This window comes from Falco naumanni, chromosome 7 (genome assembly GCF_017639655.2).
Source record: "Falco naumanni isolate bFalNau1 chromosome 7, bFalNau1.pat, whole genome shotgun sequence".
In the NCBI taxonomy this organism is placed as follows: Eukaryota; Metazoa; Chordata; class Aves; order Falconiformes; family Falconidae; genus Falco; species Falco naumanni.
Genome location: NC_054060.1, coordinates 9,553,096 through 9,575,757, shown reverse-complemented (window position 1 = coordinate 9,575,757; position 22,662 = coordinate 9,553,096). Strand labels below are relative to the sequence as shown.

Genomic DNA, 22,662 nt, shown 5'->3' with positions numbered 1-22,662 from the left:
TTTTTTTTCTTTTTTTTTTTTTGGCAAAGTCTGTATGCGTTACTAAATGAACTATCTAATTAAATCCTTCATGTACCTTGTTCGCCCTTTGATATGGTGTCCTACGTGGTGGTTGGTGTTAGTGCAGATGCCGCTGGTTTAATAACAATGATAAAAAGTTGATTCCCTCTTCTGTTTTCCTTTGACAGCTGCAAGTCTTTCTATTGCTGCTGAGTGGCACGAGCCTCATGCTCTGTCCATGGACATCTGTTCCATAAAAATATGGGACATTATTGCCATGGCAAATTATACCACTTGGATTAAAAAATGTGTTACCTGAATATTGTTTGTTGCCTTTATGGAGTCTGTTCTGTGTGTGCTTTTTATCCTGAGCTGGTGAATAATGTCAGTATTTTTTCACTGAAACTTGAAATTTGGTGCTAAGTAAATTGGCAAGTGACTCCAGTGATGAAATCCTGACGGGTATTTTAGCTATTGTTACTGGTTTCCTTGGAGCTCCTATCCAAGTTACGATGCTTTTGAGTTTTGGTCTTTTTATATATCCATAGTCACAGGATTGCATTTTCTTTCTTCCACTGTCCGTGTTGTGAGTTGGCCTGTAAACAGTTGTTCATCCCTGCTGCTGTTTCCTCTTTTCCCACATTAAAACGGTAACTAAGTTACTAAAGAATAATTAATGTTCTTTAAAAATAACACAGCAGAGATTGAGTGAATGATGAAGAATTTTTGTTGCCTGCTTTCAAACAACTTTGTGCTTCTGTTCTATAGAGTTCCTGTATGAGCTATCAATTTTTCTACAGGTAATCAAGTATATGCATGTATATATAAAATTACTCATTGCCATTTATTATTATTATGTATTGTTTTATGTAACTATAATATTGTGGGTTTACGTGGGGATATGCTAATCTATTCTTTATTAATTACCACAGGTACAAGTGACCCATATGTGAAGTTTAAACTGAATGGGAAAACTCTATACAAAAGTAAGGTAGTCTACAAGAACCTCAACCCAGTTTGGGATGAAACTGTAGTGCTGCCTGTACAGACCCTCAATCAGAAACTCTGGATCAAGGTAGGTTTTGGGTTTAGATTTTTGAAAGATGGATCTATATTTTTTTAGGCAATCATTTTCAACTTTAGAAATGTATTGATTTTTATTCGCTGTAGCAGTGTAACTTAAAACACAATCCGGTTTTAAGAGTTTCAGCAATTTCAAATTAAAATGCACATATGTCTTTTCCAGACTTTACTCACATGTTTTGCTTTCCGTCTGCAAAAACCCAAGTTGAAATAAAACTCCTTGACTGGGTATGTTTAAAGCTATGGAGCTAAATTCTCCCCGCTCTTACCGTGCTTGTGCAAGCTCGGTGAAACCAATAGCGGTTTCATAAGCACGTTTTAAGAGTGTAATTTGGCTGGGTTGAACAGAATTATTACCTGGGATGCAGCTGTGACAAGTAGCAAAGCCTTTTCTCATTATGAGTAACGTTACAGTTACCAGAACCGCAAGCTACCAGTTGCGAGCACTAATTGCTAAAACATCTGTAACCAGAAGTACCTGATTTTTGTGCAGCATTTCATTATGCTGTTGTACAGGGCATAAAGGAACAGGCACAATCCATAGCAGCACACATGTCTCTGTTTACATAATATTAAGGAGATACTTCCAAAATGCTGTTTAAATATTTAGTTAAAAATACAAATTAAAGCAGAGATATGGAAAATTATCCCTGAATTTTATCTAAGCTTTGATCTTTCAAATACAGAATTGCACTGAAAGGGCTTAAAATATCTGTTCTTTTACCAGCTGGGATAAAACTGGCTTATGATGTGAACATTAGAAATATTTATTTTTTTTGCTACCAGGTGTACGATCGAGATTTAACCTCTTCAGACTTCATGGGTTCGGCATTCGTAGCACTCGCTGAACTTGAACTCAATAGGTAATATGTTTATTTAATTAAAGGTTAATAATGCAGCTTAATTGAGAAACAGGAAAATAATGAAACGCTTGTGCTCTAGCGTGGAATTTCTCTATTAATGAAAAGTTATTTTGATAGAAGATAGAAATGGCTTGAGATTAATCCTGTACATGCACGTGTTTATCCGGCGTTATGTACTGGATTCAGATTCAGATCCAGCCTGGGTGGAGCAGTTCAGCAGAAGGCACCCTCTCCTTTTTGTGTCTAGGAATAAGAATAAGAGTTTCTATATGCGGCATTGTTTAGGGAGCGCTACGTGAGAATAATTTACGGAGGTGGAAGAAGAAAGCGGGGAGAAGGTTGAGCCACCCCCACCCACCCCCCTTAGCCCCACGTAGCGCGGGGTGCCTTTTTCTGTGCGTAATTGGGCTGGGGGGCGGGTTGCCTGGCTGCTGCAAGCACCCCGCTCCAGCCTCCCCCCGCAGCCATGCGTCCCTGTGGCAGCTGCATCTGGCCCTGATTTAGTGCGGAGGCAAGCCCTGCGCCTTTTGTCTGCTGCTGCTTCATCTCAATGTGGAGCTGGAAGCCAGGAATTCAAGTTTTAGTTCTCTTTTATACTCTCTTGCTGGCTGTGTGACTCTTTCTAAAAAAAAAAAAAAAAAAAAAAAAAAAAAAAAAAAAAAAAAAAAATTCTCCCTGTGGTGGTATGTTATAGCTCCCATGGCTGCTGTATCTGTATTTCTAGAAACGTTAATGAATTTATCCATGAGATAGTGCCACCAGATAAATGCCAGCGTTCCTGTTTTCAGAGAGTAAACTGAGTCACAGAGGGAGATTACACACAGGCAGAGATAAGGCAGAATAAATATCTCCAGTGTCAAATCCCAGAAAATGTTAGAAAATTCACTTGGATAAATTTCCCTGTCACTCTTCTTCCCTGTGAGGTGGAGGTAGTACTAACTTAATTCGGTGTGTGGTGAGTTACAAGTATTAAGCAATGCTATATAAACACTGTGCTGTGTTATTAAAAGGGGGGTGTTTTTTGTTAGAAGGAACCCTCCCGGTTTCCCATTTTAACATTTAAACTCAATATTGGGAATTTCAGACAAGAAGCTGAAATTTGCACAGCTCAGAGTGACCTTTAATAATCAACTTGAGTTTACTGGAGTCAATAAATGCTTGTCTGTTTTTTGCTTGTAGAACTACTGAACAGGTTTTAAAACTGGAGGATCCCAACAGTTTAGAAGATGATATGGGAGTGATTGTATTAAACTTGAGTCTAGCAGTGAAGCAAGGAGACTTCAAGAGAAATGTAAGTGTCTTAGGAAATCAAATTTATAGCTGGAATGCTGGGGTGGGGGGAAGAGCTGGCGTAATCTGATTTACTGGGAAATGCCACCTTTATTTTCATCCTCTGAGACTCAATATTGAAATAGAGTTAGATCATAACTTTAAAAAAAGCCCCATATTTTTAAAGGGGTAAAAGTTGCATAGACATCTGTAGCTGGATGCTTCTGTCTTGGAGCTGTGATGCGCGCTGTGGCAGCGCTCTCCGTGTGCCAGGCATGTGGTATCTGCCACCGCACTGCGCAGGCTGCTGAACTGAATGCATGAACCGTGCTGTGATGGCTATTCCAGAGCATACTGCTTTCTGATTTCCACCGAGGAAAATTATTTTTTTATTTTTATTTTTCTTTCTTTTTTCTTTTTTTTTCATGACAATGAAAAAATGTATCCATGTGAAATCTAAAAGCAGAGGTTTGATGTTAGGACTTAAACTGCGCCAGTCCTGCAGAGGAGCACACTGGCTGAGAGGAAGACACGGCTTGTAAAAACCCTGATTTTGCCACTGACAGTTTCTTGATAGAGTTCAACTGAACTTGGCTCCTGATGCTGAAATATGGTGCATTCAGTGATGCTAGCAACCCAGGAGAACCTGGGGAAGAGGCTGGAAACACCACAACTGAAGCTGTTAGTTTTCAAATTTCAGGTCCTGCACGTGTTTTGTTTTTTTTTTTTTGCTTTGTTTTTCATCTTTTAAGATTCCTACTAGTGTTTTACACAGTGTGTGGAGTATACCTGTGTTGGTGAACTCATCCTGCTTCTGGCCAGCAAGGGATGGGGAAAAGCAGGCATTTTCTTGGACTGACTTGAAAACCAGAGCTATTTTTAAATATGTGTGATACCTATGTAAAGAGAAAATATCCCTATATTCTTCTATATAGTCTAGTATGAAATTTGCTGTTTACAGCACATTATTGAATTACAGGTATAGAATTCCAGTCTGAATGGGATTATTTATAGAAACATAAATGTTTCAAGGGGTTGGAACACAAAATAAGAAAAAGCTAATGTGGAGCGTCTGCTGTTCGTTATTTATTTTGCAAATAGTTGCCTTTTTGAGAATTGTGAAATCTCACTATTAAAATAATTGTAGAGTTATTTCTACCTCCATATGTGATTATTTAAAAGCTTAATGACAACATTCAAAACACTGTTGGCTGTATTTATATATCTATATTGTGAGATGGCTTCGATGTGGGATGTTGAATTCCCCCTCTAACTTGTACAAGAGTGTGTTGTTGGTGCACATGTCACTGGGTTGCAGGAAAGGATGAAGAAAAGACATAAAGTTACTTTAGCAAAAAAGCAGTTCAGCCAAAAGAAACTCAGGAATTCTTCTGGGATTTTAAGGAAGGCATGTGCTAAAGTGGACCTAGCCAGTGAGACAGAAAATACATTGGTTTAAAGTAGCAGCTTTTGGTACTCTTGGGTGCTTGGTTAACATTCAGAGTGCAGATGATAGAAGAGCTGGTGCACACTGTAATTTTTTTTAAAGACGATGTTTTAAGCCCTCATATTTCAAATGCAGATTGCTCAGCCATTTCCAGTAGAATCAGAATAGTGAAATGGCTCTGTCCACGTTAGCACTTAACAGCAAGATGATTTTTTTTTTCTCCTTTTTAAATTAGCTTACTGTAGAACCAGATGGCACCAGAAGTATAAGCCATGTTTCTTACTAATGACTCTGGGTCCCTCCACTTTTTATTCTTTATTACTTTTTTTAATTTTCTCTATTTTTTGGTGCAATGCAGGTATTTTGAGTTTGTTGATTGTTATGTTCCCTGAGGGGAGGGGAGGTAGATGAATGCAGTCGTAGATCCAGCCCCACACTTAGTAATAAGCTTTTCGAACACATTTGACATGCTGCTGTTTGAATTATTTTACTAAACGCTTTCTCCATTTTACTCCTCCTCTGTTTCCTCTCTCTGGGTTCTCTTTGATACAATGGTGGGGACTCATGAATAGAGATGGTCAAGTCGGAAGAAGCGAACTTCATCCAAGGTAATCCATACTTTTTTCTCTTAAAAAGAAAAAAGCCCCCTCCCAAAATCTATGCCCTCCTCTGAAATGGAAAGGGTAAACATAGGAAAACCCTGAAGTATAGATGCAACCTGCCTGAATGTAGTGGCTGTGGTACCCTTCGCTTTTTTGGTTGGGTTTTTTTTTTTATTTTTCAACGTGATGAGGAATTGCTGCTTTTTTCTTGTTGTAGGTGGAATGGTGGGGTCTAGTGGCAAACGAGAGTAAGACCCCTTTTAGCAGAGTGTAATGGAAAGAGATAGAACCCTGTCTGTACTAAAGAAATGGGTATAAATTCAACCAAAAATAGGTGCTGTGGACGATTTGAGTTGTTTAAGGATACCCCAAAGGTGACTGGTAGTTGGTCCTGGAGCTGAATGTGGGTCTGTTGGATCCCAGGCTACTCGTTTGGGTTGCCTCTTGCCATGGGAGGAATTTTGTGAGGCTGTTATTTTTTGTGGGCAAAATTATCCTGTGGGGTTTGAAATTCCTTTTTTTCTTGGGATAGAGACCGAGCAGGGAGTTTTCATTACCAGCCATGTCACAGGATTTCCAAGACTTGTGTGTTGGTACATATCTGTGTAATATGCTTCCCTTGGTCTTCTGTGGTATCTCTGAAGGCTTCCGTTACTTTTATATTCCTGTACTGTCCCATTTTTGCATTAGGTTTTAACTTGTTCGGGAAACAGACTGTGGCTTTTTATTTGTTCTGCAAAGCTTTAATTTGCTATTGAATAAATAACAATGATATAGGAACTGCAGGCCCCAGTACCCAGCTTGAGAGCTATACAGTCTAACTTTCTGAAAAGCTGTATTTGGCTCTTACGAGAACACATATGCATCTTGATATTTTCCCTATGTAACTATTGGTTTGTACCTAAATAAATTGAATAATTAACATCCTCTTGTTTCATTCATTACAACTGTGGTGTGCTATGCAGAGGAGCCAACCCTCTCAGGTATTGTGCCAGCAAGTGTATTTTTGTCAATAGAAGAACTGCAAAGTACAGCCCTCGGAGCTGGACGGCAGCTCGGCGGTTCCAGGGGTATCGCAGCCCTTTGCTCGATGCGGAGAGCCGCCAGGCATCCCTGAATGCCGTATGACAGAAAGTGATGGAATAATTGAAGAGCTCAGCACTTTAGTTTTTAACTAAAGCTGGGGAAATTACCGTGCCCTCATTCAGTGTAGCTTGATCCCCCTTTTTCTCACGCGTGCACACACAGCTGTCTCTTGATGCTGGTTGGCTTTGGGTCCTGGGAAAAGGAGCCAAGTTTTTAAACTCTGGTCCGTTTTGTCCAGAATAGCCAAACTTCTGTCTTGGTTGCTGTCACTGGATTTTTTTTTTTTCCCTGGTTGTACACTATATCTCATTGCATTGTGAATAATTTATTTACATACAGGTTTTCGGACCTTCAGCTGTAAGCCATACTGTCAGGTCGCTGAGTTCTCAGGACTCTGGCTAGAGCCTTAGCATCTTTTAAAATAAAATCAGGAGATGCTGAAGCCTGGTACTGATTTAGGAGACGTGTATTGTTTAAAAGAGAAGGGGAAAAAAAAAAAAAAAAGCTGCAACCCTGTGCTCTATTCTGTTCCAGTCACTAGAGGGTAGGAGAGCTTCAGTTCTTCCTAGGGAAGACACAGTTCATGCTCCAGTGTGATCTCTAAAGCTCTGTGACCATCCAAAGGCAGTAAAAAGTATTTCCCAGCATGCGCTGGAAAAATCTGACAAAGCAGTATTTCCTAGTTTATTGATTCTGCTACTGCACTAAAACACTAGTACTGTACATCAATAACCATCTTTAGTTAGGAAACTCTGGTCTGTGGAAGCAGTACTAGCAGTTTGTGGCAGAACATAAAGGCTAGAAAGAAAAATTGTGTGCATGGGGAATATAGGTGTCTAGGGAAGGCACAAGAGGTTACGGAAGAATAGCCAGAGAGTATGATGGGGTAGAAAACAATGTTGCTGGACGAGATAAAGATACAGGCATAAGGGGGGGCAGGGGAAGTGGGGAGAGCTGATCTTGGCTACAGAGCTGGCTCTGGTTGGCTGTTGCAGGGTAAAAAGGCCGTATACCTGCCATCTGAGCAGCTGAACCGAGACAAGTCTAAATTTCATCTCTGTAGATTTAGACGAATAAAAGTTTTCTATTTCAAAGAGTTTTCCTGGGTTTGGGGTTTTTTTTTTGGGGTTGGGTTTTTTTTTTTTTTTTTTTTGTGCTGAACTGTAGCTGACCTCTATTGTAATATTTAGGTTTTCTTCTGCAAATACAGGGAAAATAACTTATTTTAAGGATGGACAAAATGAGTATAACTTTCACAGCTTTTTTAATCTGTATTGCCTGTATGAAAGAAATCTGATTATTCTCCAGTTTGACCACTTTATGTTATCTTCATGCAGATTTGGCACATCGGTGTCCTAAATGAGTCTTTTCTCATGTTAATCACTGGATTCTTTCTGGCTTCCCAAATTCACCCCAGATGGTCAGTACCCCTGTTTGGTGGTATTAATACCTGATGCAACTCCACGTCAGACTGGTGAAGGGGTTCACGTGGGCTGTTGTGGATACTGTACACTCTTCATGTGTGTTCTCTGGGCTCCCTTGTTTTTTGAAGGAAAAGCCACGTTTCAGACAACAACGAAACCAGCAGCAGTACAAGATCTCCAGTCTAGCTATGGTTGCCTCACGGTCATTAGAGATAGTATGCAGGAAGGATTTCAGCAACTGAATATTGTCTTTTAAATCATTTCGGTGCAAGAGCTGTTGAACTGGATGATTTAGGTATCTGTTGATTACACAGTATATATTTCTCACTGCTGCTAGAAGGGAATCATTGCACATTTGGGCGGACTCCCAAGACATGGGCAGCACATCCAGATCCCTCATTTTTCATGGGAGCTGAGAACACCATTGTCCTCTGTGGGAGCTGTCTTGAAAGACCACAGCTTGCTTCTTTTTCTCATGGAGGGTGGCATCGCAAAGGGAAGAGGGTACTATTAGGCAGTATTAATATATGCACTCATAGCTGTGTGTTGGCAAGCTCTCCTCTCTTTTCTGTTTTTCCTCCTGGGGCGCAGAGGGAGTTGGTAGCTATCTCTGCCGGTGCCCCACATGCTGATGCTCAGTAGCCTTGTTTGTCCCAGGTGGCTTGAGTCTCACCCTGAGTGCCCTGCACGCTATTTCCAGCATTTGTACAGCTGAATAATCTTTAAGCGTTGAACATCTATGAACCAAATAAGCAGGTTTGCTTGGGGTGGATTGACCCGCAGCAGTTCAGTCCTGAAACAAAAGCGACGCAGTTGCCACCTTGATAGCCTAAGCTGATTGAATAAATTGGCTGAAAGGCTGACCGGACCGAAGTGCTCCTCAGCATCTCATCGCGGGGGAAAATCCCTCACTCTTCTTCTTTTTTTTCCTTCTGCGTGGGCTGTTAGATTTCATTTTTGCCTGCCTCATTGTATTTGGCTTTATCCCACAATACCCCGTGGGCAGCGACGCTCTCCAAGCATTTCACAGAGCGGAGGGACTCGGTTGCCACAGGGTCACGCATCGTGGCGGCAATCTCGTGTCGGTTCACTTGCCTTTCTCGCTGCCCTCTCCTCTTTCCCAAGGGGAGGCTGCCTCTGCAAAATAGTTTCCCTGCCTAATGAGGAGAGGTCCAAGGAGTCTTCCTATTTGTGTGTTGTTGTTTTCTCAAATGGCAAATTACGTGGCCCAGTTTCGATGTTGACCTCTTCACAGGGATTGCAGCAGGCTTTCTGTTGTCCTGTCTCATCCTTTTAAATGAAAGATGTGAGAGATGGGCTCACTTCACACTTGGCCACCTCGCTGTGTCATTTAAATGTACAATTTTTCTGCATCTCTTTATTGCTTCAAAAACAAGTTTGAACTTGGGGCATGGTTGTGTGTGTCAGGAAAAGAGACAGATTTGAAAGCAGTCCTGATGCACCAGAGGGGAATTGCTGGGTGCCTATAGAGGGAAATTATATACAAATGGTGTTATCGGGGAGACTCAAGCTCCTAAAGGATCTTGTGAAGCTGGGTCAATGAGCCAGCTCTTTCCTCTCCAAAGCTCTGCAATTCTTTCTCATTGCCTGTGTTTGGCTCTGTGAAGGCAGAATATGGCCCACCTGCTCGTTCTTGTCCAGCTTTCTTCTTTACACCAGAACCAGAAAGTAATGAAAAAATTGAAGATCAGTGTGAGAAACTTCTGTGTACATGTTAAAACCAGGAACTAGATTCTGAAAATGGTACTGTGAGCACTGAGTTTGATTTTTTTCTGTTCAGAGTTGTGGGATGTCTTCTGGGCAAATATTCTTTCAAAGCAGTAGGGAGAACCACCATCTTCTGTTCCTGATGTGGCAGGGTCCTGCTCTTTGACCAGGCCATGCTTTTGCTTCAGAGAAGATTACTCATTACTTATCTGATGTTGCACAGTGCCTAAATCTGCTGTAAACATGGGCTTTTAAGACTTTAAAAACATCTAGTTTGTTTTAAAAAGTAGAGCATTCTGGATATTGTTGCGCTTATTGTTTTCTTTCTGGCTGGCTGGTTTGGGGGATGCTTTTTGTTCAAGTTGTTACCCATTTTATGGCAGGGAACTGCTCATAAAGGTGACCTTTGTGGTATCGCCTGTTATTTGCACTCAGAGCCCAGCCAAAATCAGAGCTCTGTCTGCAGACAACCCCTTCAATTCCAGTCTCAAGGCTATCTCTATTTCAGAAGTGATGAGGGGGCAGGAAGGAATAAGCAAACTTGTCCTGTGTCTTGTGCTTGGGGCACGTGCCAACTTCCCTCACAAAGCGTGTGTTTCCTCCTTTCCAGCCCTACAGCCTGATCCTGGCTTCAGCCAGCTTTTCTGTACCCCTCAAAGCACCTTTACTTTGGGCTGGGTTGTAGCCAGAGTGTGAGCTGGCTGACTGCGGAGTTTACAGGAAAATAGAGCAGGAGAGGCTTGAAGGACCTGGCACCCAGTCTGGGAGCACAGCTGGAGGGAGCTGGGGGTCAGCAGCCGGAGGAGTGAAGTACCCAAGTGCGGAGGCGTCCATAGCCTGGGAGGTAGCAGGGAAAGGGAAGAGCTGAATAGATGAAAACACTTTAAAATTGTCACTGATTAAGCAGTTATGTCCTCCTTTTCTGGCCAGTACATACAGAGGCTTCGACTTTTCCGGTCTCATTGTGAAGGCTTGCTAGTGTAGTGGTGGCTGGAGGGGAGGGAAGGGGTTTGGAGTGGTTTTTTCAGTGCTTGTTTTGCCCCTGAGTAACTTCGTGGGACTAATGGTTGCACTTCTCTGTGCTTCGCTCTGTAGTAGTTTTGCCAACTCAGAGGGAGGCTGTGAAGTTTAATCAATTAACTCTGTGTAAATCAGCTTGAAACGAGTAGGTGCAGAGTATCAGAGAGGAGGTGAGACTTTTAAAATAAATAAGGCAATAATCATTTTCTTGTCACCTGGGAGGCATTTTCCATAGCACAGACTTCCCCAGGCAACACTAAAGTTGACTCATTGATGGTCCAGGTCTGTGGGTCTCCCACACATCTGGGTTACCCCAGACGTGCTTCTTTCCAGAAACTGAGAGTGGAATCTGAGACACTGCCTGTTTGGCTGGGATTTCCATCAGGGTGGTCAGAGGAACAGCCTGCCAAATACCCGGGGAGGCTGGAGAGGTGGCCACAGAGCATGCACAGAGCGGTTCTTCGGTGTGTCTGTATGTGAGACGGGGCACAGGAGACCTGCCAGACCTGCTGAGCACACGTTGTTGGAATGACCTGGGCTGGTCCAGGAAACCCAAAGCATTCCTAACGTGATGGGTTGTCTTGCAGGGGCACAGGGCGAGCAGGCTTCCCGAGCTCCATGCTGCTCCATTTGGAGAGAGGCTTGTGGCACTGGTGAGGCTGGCTTGGCAGGGGTCGGACACAGACTGCGGTCACCGAGCTGGTGTTGAGATGCTGCAGATCAGCCCTATGCCCTAAACCAGTTGCAAACATCCTGGCTTCTCTATCCAGCGTGATGCTCTAAAGTGATGCTAGATCTCATGCAGACGGTAGCCAGGTCCTCTTAGCTGGAGACCAACACACCCCTCTTCTGAGATGAGCACAGAGCGCTTTTGCAGCCGTGCAGCCATCCGGGAGCGAGGCACGAGGCCATTCGCAAGGGGCCACCTGTTCTGGGAGGTCAGAGTTGAATTGCAACGTGCTCTAGTAATACTGAGCTGCAGGCGCTGATTTTTCTGGGGACTGCGTGGAATCTGGGCTGTTTTGGTACTTCCCAACAGTCCTTTGAACTGTCAAGTCAGTGGTGACAAAGGGTGGGGTTGTGTGTGCTGCAGAACTTGGGCAGGAGGCCCCCCAATGCTGAGTGACTCCCTAAAATACTGGCCTGCTTAAAGAATGAAAAGAATCCAAATTGATTCGAAAAGTGTTAACAACTGTCTGTCGTGTTCAGCCTGGAAGCTGTGAAGAGAACTGGATGCTTTGTTTTTTAAAAGAAATTGTAATGTGGATAATAAACTTTGTCTGTTTTTTTTCTTTTTTTCCTTTTTCTGGTGAACTAACTTCAAATACCTCTTCCTCCTCTGAGGAAGGAGCTGGGGGAAGGGAGAATCCTTGGTCCTAAAAGCAGCAAGTACATCACATCAAACATGACTATGTTAAATACGAAAATGTTCAAAGTACAACCGAGATAGATAAAGGCTTTGATGGGAAGTGGATATTTCCCAGGGACATTACAAGCAATAATCCAGATGTTATGGTGTAATGCAACGAGTGTCCACGGATAGATGGGGAGCTCAAGCCAAGCAGCGCCTGCTGTAGGCCTTAGCCCTCCACTCCCATGCTGTTACGCCATATGGAAGCAATCTCCAGGCCCCCTTAATAGCCAGCTTTGGATTCCATTTTCACAGGGCTCATAGAGCTAAGTGGAGCTGTTTTATGGACAAGTTAGATAGAAGCCTTTCCAAGATAAACATCCAATTCGAAATTAGGACATACCAAGCTGCAAAATTATTTTAGGGCATATTTCATGGAAGCACTGCCATTTTTCTAAGGCGATTGCCAGACTGTAGAATGCCCTTTGATCCCTTGTGGACATTACTCCCTTTTTTATAAAAAGGATTTTGAAATAGTTGCAGTGTTTAGGGAGGAATATATCTGCTGGGACTTTGAAGTATGTCCATGGGAACAGTCATGCTTTAGCTTTTTGGCCTAAAAGATGAACTTTAAAAAAAAAAAAAAAAAAAAAAAAAAAAAAAGACTACATTGCAGCTGGATTTATGAATCAAAATCTTGTTTTCTTTTTAAAGGTAGGAATTTTTAACCACTTTGCCAGGAAAGCCAAACGGGGTGTTTAAATAGAAATGTATTAATATGCTGGTGGGATTCAAAGAGTTGGGGTATTTTAACCAGTAAAAAGCGGGTAAAAAAAATTGTGAGTTCACCACCCGTGATTTAAGAATTTTGTTGCTGGGTAATTGATCCATAAAAAGTAATCTTCAGACATCAGGTGCTTTTGCAATCGTTTTATTTAGCAGCAACATGTCTTACTTGCTTTTAAAGCTAACACGTTCTGTTTTAAAGTGACTTGTGAAATCTTCTTCTCCATCTTGCTCCCACCTGTATATGACATGATTGAAGCTCCGAAGTGTGGCAAGTTAAAAGTTGCTTCACAGGAATAAAATATGGCAGGATTTTTACTGTGAGAAGAAAAGTATAGCCTTGAGTTTTAATGTTTCCAGCTCACTCCCCCCAAATAAAGGCCTATTTAATCATCCTCTGTCCAATAAAATATTGCCAGTTAGCAAACTGTTAGCGCAGCCATGCTATGTAGGATGCAGCTGCAAAGGTAACAAATGTGGCTACCAGGTAACCATAACTCCAGATAAAGAGCCCAGTGGTGTCAGTGGTTTTTTTCAGCAGGCATCAGTATTTTTGATTCGTGAGCTTGGTTGCTGGAAGCAGGAGCTGCAAAGGCAGCAGGCAAAGAGCTAACGTGGACGACAGGCGGTTGAGTGATTGAGGAGGTGGAAGATGCGTGTTCAGCCTTTCACCTGGCCATAGCTTTTGTGATTGTGGGCTGTCTCCCTGGAAAGGACAGACCTGCGTTTTGATGGATGTAGCTGGAGACGTTTAGGAGTTTACTTTAGTTTCTCCCCTTTTCCACCTCTCCTCGCCATCGCTCTCCTGTGTCTTTCCCTGAGCCGAGGTAACAAGTTGCTCTCAGTGCTCAAGGTCTGGTTATCAAAGCGCAGCCAGGTTATCTGAAATCAACTTCTCTGGTGGTTTAAGCAAAACCTGATGATTTTTGCTGTCATGCTGAGCACCATCCCTTCACAGGACCAGCCGTAGGACATACAGGCAGAGCATCCATAGCATCCTACTGCCCTCCATTCTCTGCTGACTCCTAGGGGATCGTGGTACCTCTCTCACTGCTGGTGCTTTCATATCACAGTCAGTTTGAGCATAACAGTGTGGATCTGAGTGTATGTTTCATGTCGCTGACTTCTTTTCAGTCCAGTTTCATGCGGAGCATGCGACTCTCTGACTCCTTGCGCAAGAACCAGTTGTGGAACGGGCTGGTCACCATCACTCTTTTGGAGGGGAAGAACATCCCTGGAGGTGGCTTGGCAGAGATTTTTATTCTCCTGAAACTGGGAGATCAAAGATACAAGAGCAAGGTAAGTATTTAGCGTTTTCTTAAGTTTACTGAAGCCGATACGGTACTTTGTGTTTCTTTTACCGGTATTGCTACCTCAGATGGAACGATTCTCAAATCTCTTGAATAAGTGAGATCAAAACCAGGAGACCAGATCAGGGACATTAACATTTGACTAATATATGTTTTACATGCCAATATAGAAAATAGTATGTTAGCAATAATGTGTGTATCTGGTTTTGTACATTTAAATACTCATCATATTGATGGATGTTTGAAATCAGTATGAAATGAAATAAAGCTATGTACATCACACATATGTTTTGCTCTCTGCCAGTAAAGATTTTAGGTTTGCAATGTTAGGTATGCTGGAAAAGCAGACCTAAAGTGGTTCCCAGTGCAGAGGACTTACTTTTTATTTATTTTTTTAAAGCACCTTTCTTGAAAAATGTTATGTATAGCAGAACCTGGCCCCCTCCTCCCCAAATGTACATAACATTCTATGGTTTTGATTTGAATTTTTATTCCTCTAAGGCTGTGTTTATTTGTATCCAGTACCATTTCATGGGAATCTAAGAAAGGAGTGGGGTTCACAAAGACATACATTTCATCTCTAAAGTTGAACAAAGAGAGAGGCTGCAACTAAAGTAATATTCTGTTGATAAAGTAAAGAGCTCTGCATGTCATGAACTGGAAGTACAGAGAGAGGAGGAGGATGAGAAGACAAATCCCCTCCTGTACAAAATGTGCAGGGCAAGTTTACAGAACATAACGTTCAGATGTAGGCACATCTGAAATCTGCACTCTGCCCCCAACATCGGACCTCAAACCAAGGTCATGATATAAAGTTTTTGTTTAGAAAAACAGCTTTGAAAAATAACAAATGGGTTAGTTATTTTAGAATAAACATACGTTATTCCAGTTAAGATCCCTTTTTATGTTTCTCTTTAATGGTCCGTAGCCTGTGTCATGAATCTACACGACTGCACTGTTTGCAGTCACAGAAAATTAAGAAGTTCAAAAAGGGGAGGCAAGTGCCATGTAGCTTGCAGCGAGTTAATTGCTTAGTATTTCTGTCTGGGGTCCAGCAGAAGTTGGGGACCACTGCTTTTGCACCCTAGTAAGACTTCAAGTTGGCAATGCTTCACGTTCTCTCCTGGAGTTTATTCATTTTATGAAGTACAGTCTCTTGTGGTCCAGAAGAGCAGACAAGGTAGGAGAAATTTCAGTCATGGCTGAGCTAATCTTATCTCCTGTTCTCTCAGTGGCCATGCTGATATTGATGGTGGGTAGTGTAGTGTGACATGAATTGTAAGTGATTTAAGTCCCAATCCTCTGAATCAATCCTCAGGTTACTCTGAATACTCAGAGTAACCTGAACACATGAACAATCTCACCGAACTCAGAGGGACAATTTACAGGCATCAAATAAACTGGATGTTAATAATTTCAGGGCTGCTCCTTCTTTGCCTATATCTTAACACAGAAGGGTAAAAAGTACTAGTTTGGGTTCCTTAATTCCTTCAGACCCGTTTTCGGGTGATTGTCCTCAAAGGGTTTATTCTTGATTTCTTCCAGTGTGTGATGTTGAATGATGACCACAGTCCACTGAAACGGAGCTGGTGCATCCACCTTGCATTTCAGAATTTCTCCAGCCATTCGTTCATGTCACGCTTCTGTATTTATCATTATTGTGAGGCAGGAAAGAGAGGTTTTCAGGAAGATGAGGCTGTGCATGATGGGCTGGGGAGCTTTGGTTGGAACGACCTTAGTACTTGGTGCCCTAACATCTGTCTGGCCTTGTTCTTGTAGAAAAATTGAAATGTGCTTTACTGTGGAAATAAGTACTATTTAAGAAAAGTAAATATTATAACTGCATGTTTTCTAGACACTGTGTAAGAGTGCAAATCCTCAGTGGAGGGAACAGTTTGATTTTCACTACTTCTCTGACAGGAAGGATATGTTGGACATTGAGGTCTGGAGAAAGGATAACAAAAAGCATGAGGAGCTTTTAGGAACGTAAGTTGTGGTTGTTTTTTTTTTTTTTTTTTGGGGGGGGAGTACAAAAGATAATGTGATTTTTATTATTATTTTTTAAATGGATCAATTTATTTTCATTACCAGCCATCACACTATATGTTTCTCTCCTCATTCTGCTCGTGTCCAGATGGCTTTGTAAGGGTGTGTTTATTAAAACCTATTAATGGGTAATCAGTTAATCACAACCTGAATGCAGAGGCACCCAAGCTGACCCTACACTTGCTGACTGTAAAATCCAAACTACTGCGGGAGCTCAGTGCAGCCGTTTTTGGGAGGACGGTGGCAGGGAGGAGGCAGTATCTGCCTGTGTTTGCTTGGTGATATTGCTCCAGATCCCTTTGTGCTCTGCAGGGCCCATTTGCACCTTCAGGCTGGTGCCAGCTCCGGGTGGTCTGCTCCTGGAGAGTGGCACTGGTGTCCCTGCTTTCTGTTTGCACTTTGGTGTGTTCTTGTAGCCTCGTTTACGTATGGGTCCTGTTACCTGGGTTTGCTTTATTTGGGTAATCTCTTCCCAGCTGCCACAGAGGACTGATCTCTGTGGGTTTGGTCCCCCACTCTATTGCACAAGCTTGTGTTGTTTAAAACATCATTTTCAGGGGCAGCCTCAGAGGTGATTTACCCATCTCCTGACTGATACCAGATTTTGTCCCACTGTGTTATTCCATTATAGCTTCAAATTCTCAGGTAATGATTTCATGCCACGTTAGCAGATGAGACTTTTTGTGGGATAGCAATCAACCTTTTATTTTATTTTTTTAATAGGAACAAAATATGGTTCCTACTCCTGTGTTGTGCTCTTTCTCTTCCACTCTGACTCCTTATTTTGTACAGTGTTAGTACAGTCTTGGTTTCCTAGTAGTAACTGCATCTTGTTCCTTCTTTTGGCTTGCAGCATTGCCATCTAGACCCATCTGCACAGTTGGCTACATGGCAGCAGCACCAAGAACCATTTAATTTACGGGAGTCCCTCTTGGGTCTGCCTGTGCTTACCTGCTTGCAGGACCAGTGCCACAACCTCTGAATTCTTAGGGACAGGGAACCTGTCCGCAGTTGTTTGCTGCTCTTACCTGGCGAGGGTTTCACAACTTGCTAAGTAACAGTAACTCGTAAGAACATTCTCTCACTTCAAGCATTCAAATAGTTTGAAGCTATTCACAGAAAAGAACAATGCCCTTTGGCTCAGCAAATGCTTGTGGTTTTGCAGAGCAGGAAATGCTTTCTGGCTGAATGCTGTTGCTCATCACATGGAGAAGTGGCTGAAGATGAATCTGTTCCTTCCATTCTCACAGTTACTTTTATTACTTCTGATATCTGTTTAGAGTTAAGAAATGTAGCAGTGTTTGTGGCTTGCCTCTGGTCAGTCTCCTTAATGCTGGAACAATTCTTCCTTAGTTTTTTCCCTCCTCTTTTTTTTTTTCTCTCTTTTTTTTTTTTTTTTTTCCTGCTGGTTTCTGGCAGGTGGAGTTCAGTGTGGCAAAAAATTATCGGCAAAACACTTATTCTATTATTAAAGATTTCAGCACTGGGAAAACCTGTGTGTGTTAGATTTTCCTTGGTTATTTTTGCTGTCTGTGTGGAGAGAAAAATATTGCTGGTATTGCCTTAAGCACAGCAAACTCACTGTAGCATCAAAACAGGAAAAAATTATACTAGATTTTTAAAAGCAATTGCAAGAACAGGTAAACACCAAATGCATAATAACAAGTCTTGTTTTTACAGAGTAGAAACTTTTGACACCCAATAAATAGTATATTATGAAGGGTTCAAATGTAGTCTAATCTGGAAAAGGATTCTGTAGGAGAAAAAAGCATTATTAGGTACTGTTTATTGGCTTCATGACTTCCAAGTGGAGTTTTGAGATTTCTGGATTTCACAATATCATTGTAAGAAAGATTCTTTAGTAAAATGTTTGTGGGTTACATTCGGTCATTGCATATAGCAGCACACCCCAACTGCCCTGAAATAATTTGCATAGCTTTCAAGGAAAAATGCAAAAATGGCTGGATTTGAATTAATAATTCTGTGGTTAATTTGTGGAGAGAGTTGGGATTCATTACGCTCCCCTCAAAGTTGTGTAGGTTGGACTGTGTTGGTTATACCTTTAAATATATGTATATTTTTAATATTTAGAGGAAGTTGAGGAGATGCACAAGGTGGAGTCATGTCTGGTAAACAAGAGTGCTGAACTTCTTTGTAATAAAGACTTCTGTTAATTCCTTTAGACCCAGGGTTTCGTGTAGGATGGATGCCTTAAGCCCCTGGAACATGGCTCTTCGCCCAGGCATAATTTGGTTTCAGGGTAAAATATTGTTGTTGAAATAGGACATGAAGGGCCTGTGGAGACTGTGGAACGTGTAGGAGAAGAAATGCTTTAGACCTCCGGTACTAAACACTAACACCTGGGGTATTTATCTGCTTCCGAATTAGTGAGGAAACGTTCGGTGCAATTTCATTTCATCCTTCTTTATCAACACCTGGGGTATTTATCTGCTTCCGAAATAGCGAGGAAACGTTCGGTGCAATTTCATTTCACCCTTTTTATCCAAAACAAACCCTCACTGTCAGTGCACATCGCAAGCTAAGTTATTACATTTAGCCTACCTGTGTTCTCCTTAGTTTTTCAGCTGGGTCCAATTTCTGTTGCTCGCTTAAAATACTGCAGCTTCGAATGGATCAGCTGCCAGGGCCTGACCCGGAGGGGTGGCTGTGTTTTGGTGCCAGATGAAATGATCCCTCTATTTAGCCGTCACGGAACTGTTAGTAACTTTTACCGAGTGGTTTTTGTGTCCTTTGGAATAAGAGGCATGCTATGAGCAGGAGACCATCTTAATTTATATTAATAAACAAAGGTGTTAACGTGTGCAGAATTTGTCCAGGCAGAGTTACATTGCTTATGCCAGGTTGCGTGCGTTTCTGCATTAAGGGATATGTTCTTAAAAAGAGATGCTGCAGAATGTTGGTGGTTTTTTTCTTCATGTATTTACCTCAAGACAGAGTTTTTACAAAAAATGCTAGACTTAAGAGCGTGATCCAAGAGATTGGAGTGCATCCAGTATCTTTCTGATTAATGCCTCCGGGAAACAGTGTCTTTTGCAACAAGAAACAATCCTTATTTTAAAGTCCGTGCTGTTGCGATGGAGCAGTAAAATCTACTATGGCTGCGTCCAAACCTTTAATTTAAATTTCACCAAGATACAGGAAGAATCAGACAACCAAAATTTATCTGTAGAGTAAGTCTGAATAAGGCCTTATTAATTGTCTCCCTTACACCTGTGGCATTTGAAATTCCTTTTCAAATATTAATCACAGATGCATCTTACTCTGTATACTGTGATAATGATTCTGACCTCGAAGGGCTTTCCAGAATTCTGCAGGGGGAAAAAATGGCAATGTTGTGTGCAGACTTTTTCATATATATTTAATTTATTTATATTTAAGGATACTTACCGTAATCTGATGAACTATGGATTGGGTAATAAAATACAAACCCCTGACTACTGCTAAGATGCTAAGCTCAGCACCTTTTACTGAAATTTTAACATTTGATTCCCTGATAAAGTTAAACAAACAATTTAACCCAGATTTTCTCTGTAGTGTTCTCAAATAATACTTCTCTGCAGAATGGCAGCTGACGATGAGGGCTGTAAGTCAAAAGAACAGTTTTAAATGAAAACTAAAGCAGTGGTGTAATCCTCTATAGGACTAAAGGTTAATATAGAGGTGTAGACCTCGATATTGATCAGGAGGAGGAAGCAAAACATTTAATTAATTGTGGTTTTAAAAAAGTGATACATTTGTGTGCACAGTGCACTCACAGAACTGTATCCCCTATAGGTCATACATATAGTCAGGTGTGTGAAAGATTATACCTGAAATTAATATGTAATGTAGCAAAAGATGACAACAAGCAGAGCTATCCTATTCTGAAGTATGATTACTTTGCTGAGGATTTAATTTGGGAGATCGTTTGCATCACCTGAAATACAAATAATCAGAGAGTTTTGCCCTTTGCATTCAGATGAGGCAACTTTTGAGCAAGAAGTGGATTGCCTCCATTAGTTTTATATTGTGCCCATCATGATAGTCTCTTACCACTTTCCTGTGAAATAATTATCTGTAATAAGGTCTTGCAGATAGAAAGCAGAGAAAGAAGGAAAGGGAGAGTTTCTGTTTCAGGAGGCTGGGAGAAGTAGTTTGGAAATCATTAGACTCGTTTTAATAGTGTAGAAGCATTTGTGTGGAAACTGCTGAATTTATATAGTAAATTGAATGTCTAATTGTTTTACCAAGCTGCATTCTTTGCAGTCTGATCAATTATGTTGTATAACCTAAATGAAACAGATTGTCTTTTTTTTTTTTTTTCTTAAGCCTTTTGCCATTTGCAAGTGTAAATGTGGATTTTCTTTTCACTTCCTCAAAAGAAAATACAGGGGCATACCATCACCTTGAGTGAACACAGATGTTTTAAGGAAGTTAGTTTGCACGGAAATCGGACAAGATTTGAGGAAGAAAAGCTTATACTCCACCTCCCGCTGTTTTCCCGTCCACATGTGTATCCCTGCTATCCCCACGCCCTTATACTCAATCTTTTTTTTTTTTTTTCCCCCCTGACCTATGGCTAATCAGATTCTTCTAAAATGAGAAACAATTCCAATTTGCCCAAACAAGCTAGAATGATATTTAACTTTGTCTTTGAGATATGAGAGATTTCTGAGGTTACCTATTTGTGGGAGATGCACCGTTGTCTGAATGAGTTGTCTGTTGTCTCTTACCCCATGAAAAGTTCTTAACATAAAAAAACGCCAATGCAACTTTTCCCGGTTGTGGACTTGTGAGTGGGTGGTGTATGAAATGCTGATGTGGGAGATGTGGCCTCTGTTGCCAGCTGAACCACAGACCAGCTGGGTGACCCTGCGTTTTCCCCTCTCCTTCCTTCAGTTTCTTCATCTGTAAAAAAAAAAAGTAAAAATAAACCCCAAGGTAACGGTACGTTCCACCTTTTGCACTGATACCTAAAGTATCGGTAAAAACTGCTGCAGTCTGGGAAGTTGCTGTGTTAATGCAGCCAAGGTGATGTTGGCCTCCAGTGTGGAAGTGATAAGGTCTTTTTCTCAAATACTTGCCTTTTTTGTTGTTTTGTTTCCCCTTCTGCTGTAACTCCTCCTGTCATATCTATCTGAAGAGTCTAGGCGTAGTGATGAGCTTTAAATGCAGCCTCTCACACTTGGAAACTGTGTTGAGAGGCAGCCTACACGCCGAACAGTGTTGGTACTCTGCCTGGTTTATTTTCTTTCTCTTTAAAAGCACTTGAAAGCAGTTAATAAGAGTAAACTTGCAACCTGTTGTATGTTCAGTGCAGTGAGTAGCAAAGAGGACACTTAAGGCAAAGTCATCCCCATGGATTCTGGTCAAGAGAAGCTTACACAAAGAGCTGTGTTTTAATACACGGAGCTACTGGATGACTTACAAACTCATCAGAGCAATGACTTTTACTTCATAACATAGCTTCTTGGGTTTTCAGGCTGAAATGTTTGGGGATTTTATTTTTTTTCGCCCCCTTTAGCATTCACAGAAAATAGGCTGTTAAGAAGCGGAAAGCATGCAATTTATAGCAGATGGGTATAAACCGCTCCAGCTCTACTACTGGAATGGGATCAATCAGGAGCACTACATGCACCATTTACCCAGAAGAAACCCACCTGGGGGAACCCTGTGGAATTTTAGCCTATTAAGACAACACCTTAACAAGTTTAGTTTAAATAAAAACTTGTCGGCAGGCATTAAGCGGAGCGAAAGCTCTCGCTCTCCATCATCCGCTCACCATCCCTTGGAGAAATGTGACTCCCCATGCACTGTGGCAACAAAGCTACTCCTTCCTTATTTTTGGTTTGTTTTTTTTTTTTTTTTTTTTTTTCCTTTTTCATCTGTAACTTTTGTTCAGCCTGTTCTTAAAAGCCAAGCCCTACGGAGGTTCAAAAAAGTTCCACTCCATTTACTGGACTTCTAAATAGAAGGCATTTAGCCAAGCCAAGTGATGAGGCTTGCTGTTGCGTTTAACCGCTCCCTTCGCGTGTGACTGGCTGACTAGTGAGCGCTCCCTGCTTTAGCCCATACTCATCTTTTATTATTGTCTCTTTAGTAATGTTTCTCTTCTTTCCTCCTAATTTTTATTTTTTGGGGGAAGTATCAGGTTAATGATATGTACTATGTGCAGGGGGTTGGGGGTGGGGCGGGGGTGGGGGTGACTTTTAAGACAGTCCTTCCCTTTGGGAAATATAACAGTACACTGAAAGTGTGCTCTAGTAAGGCTTGTAAAAGAGATTGGGGCATACAGTATAATGTAGCATAAAATGGAGTATGTGACTTTAAAGAAACGAATCTATTTTAGGCTAATGTTTTAAATTTTGCATTTGCTCCTTTTCTTTTCCCCCAGGTGAAATAAAACTGTGTTTCAAATCCATCACAAAACACTGGGGGATTTTAGAGGGGAAGTGAGGCAGGCCAGAGTTAAGTTTTCCTACTGTACTTGCAGCCCAAACCTTTTACCTCTGCTTACCAGTAGGTGAACCAGAAAGCAAAACTTGACAGTAAGTGCAATAGAAACTGGCTAATTGGTTTCCCGTGTTTAATTTTGAGATGCTTTTTTTTTTTTTTTTTGCGTTCTTTCCATCCTGAACAAGCAATAA

At 41.5% G+C, this 22,662-nt stretch overlaps 1 protein-coding gene across 3 annotated transcripts in view; it reads left to right on the top strand.

Annotated features, from left to right (window-relative positions):
* The window catches only part of MCTP2 (multiple C2 and transmembrane domain containing 2), a 109,838-nt gene that overhangs the window by 21,165 nt on the left and 66,011 nt on the right, over positions 1–22,662 (top strand). For 2 of the 3 annotated variants that reach the window (XM_040602078.1, XM_040602077.1), the window contains exons 4-9: positions 933–1,075; positions 1,870–1,946; positions 3,126–3,237; positions 5,235–5,270; positions 13,794–13,958; positions 15,825–15,955. In XM_040602078.1, coding sequence (XP_040458012.1) covers positions 933–1,075; positions 1,870–1,946; positions 3,126–3,237; positions 5,235–5,270; positions 13,794–13,958; positions 15,825–15,955 — 664 coding nt within the window. Of the gene's footprint in view, positions 1–932; positions 1,076–1,869; positions 1,947–3,125; positions 3,238–5,234; positions 5,271–13,793; positions 13,959–15,824; positions 15,956–22,662 lie in introns of those variants that run through there. The other variant, XM_040602079.1, reaches the window with a different exon arrangement.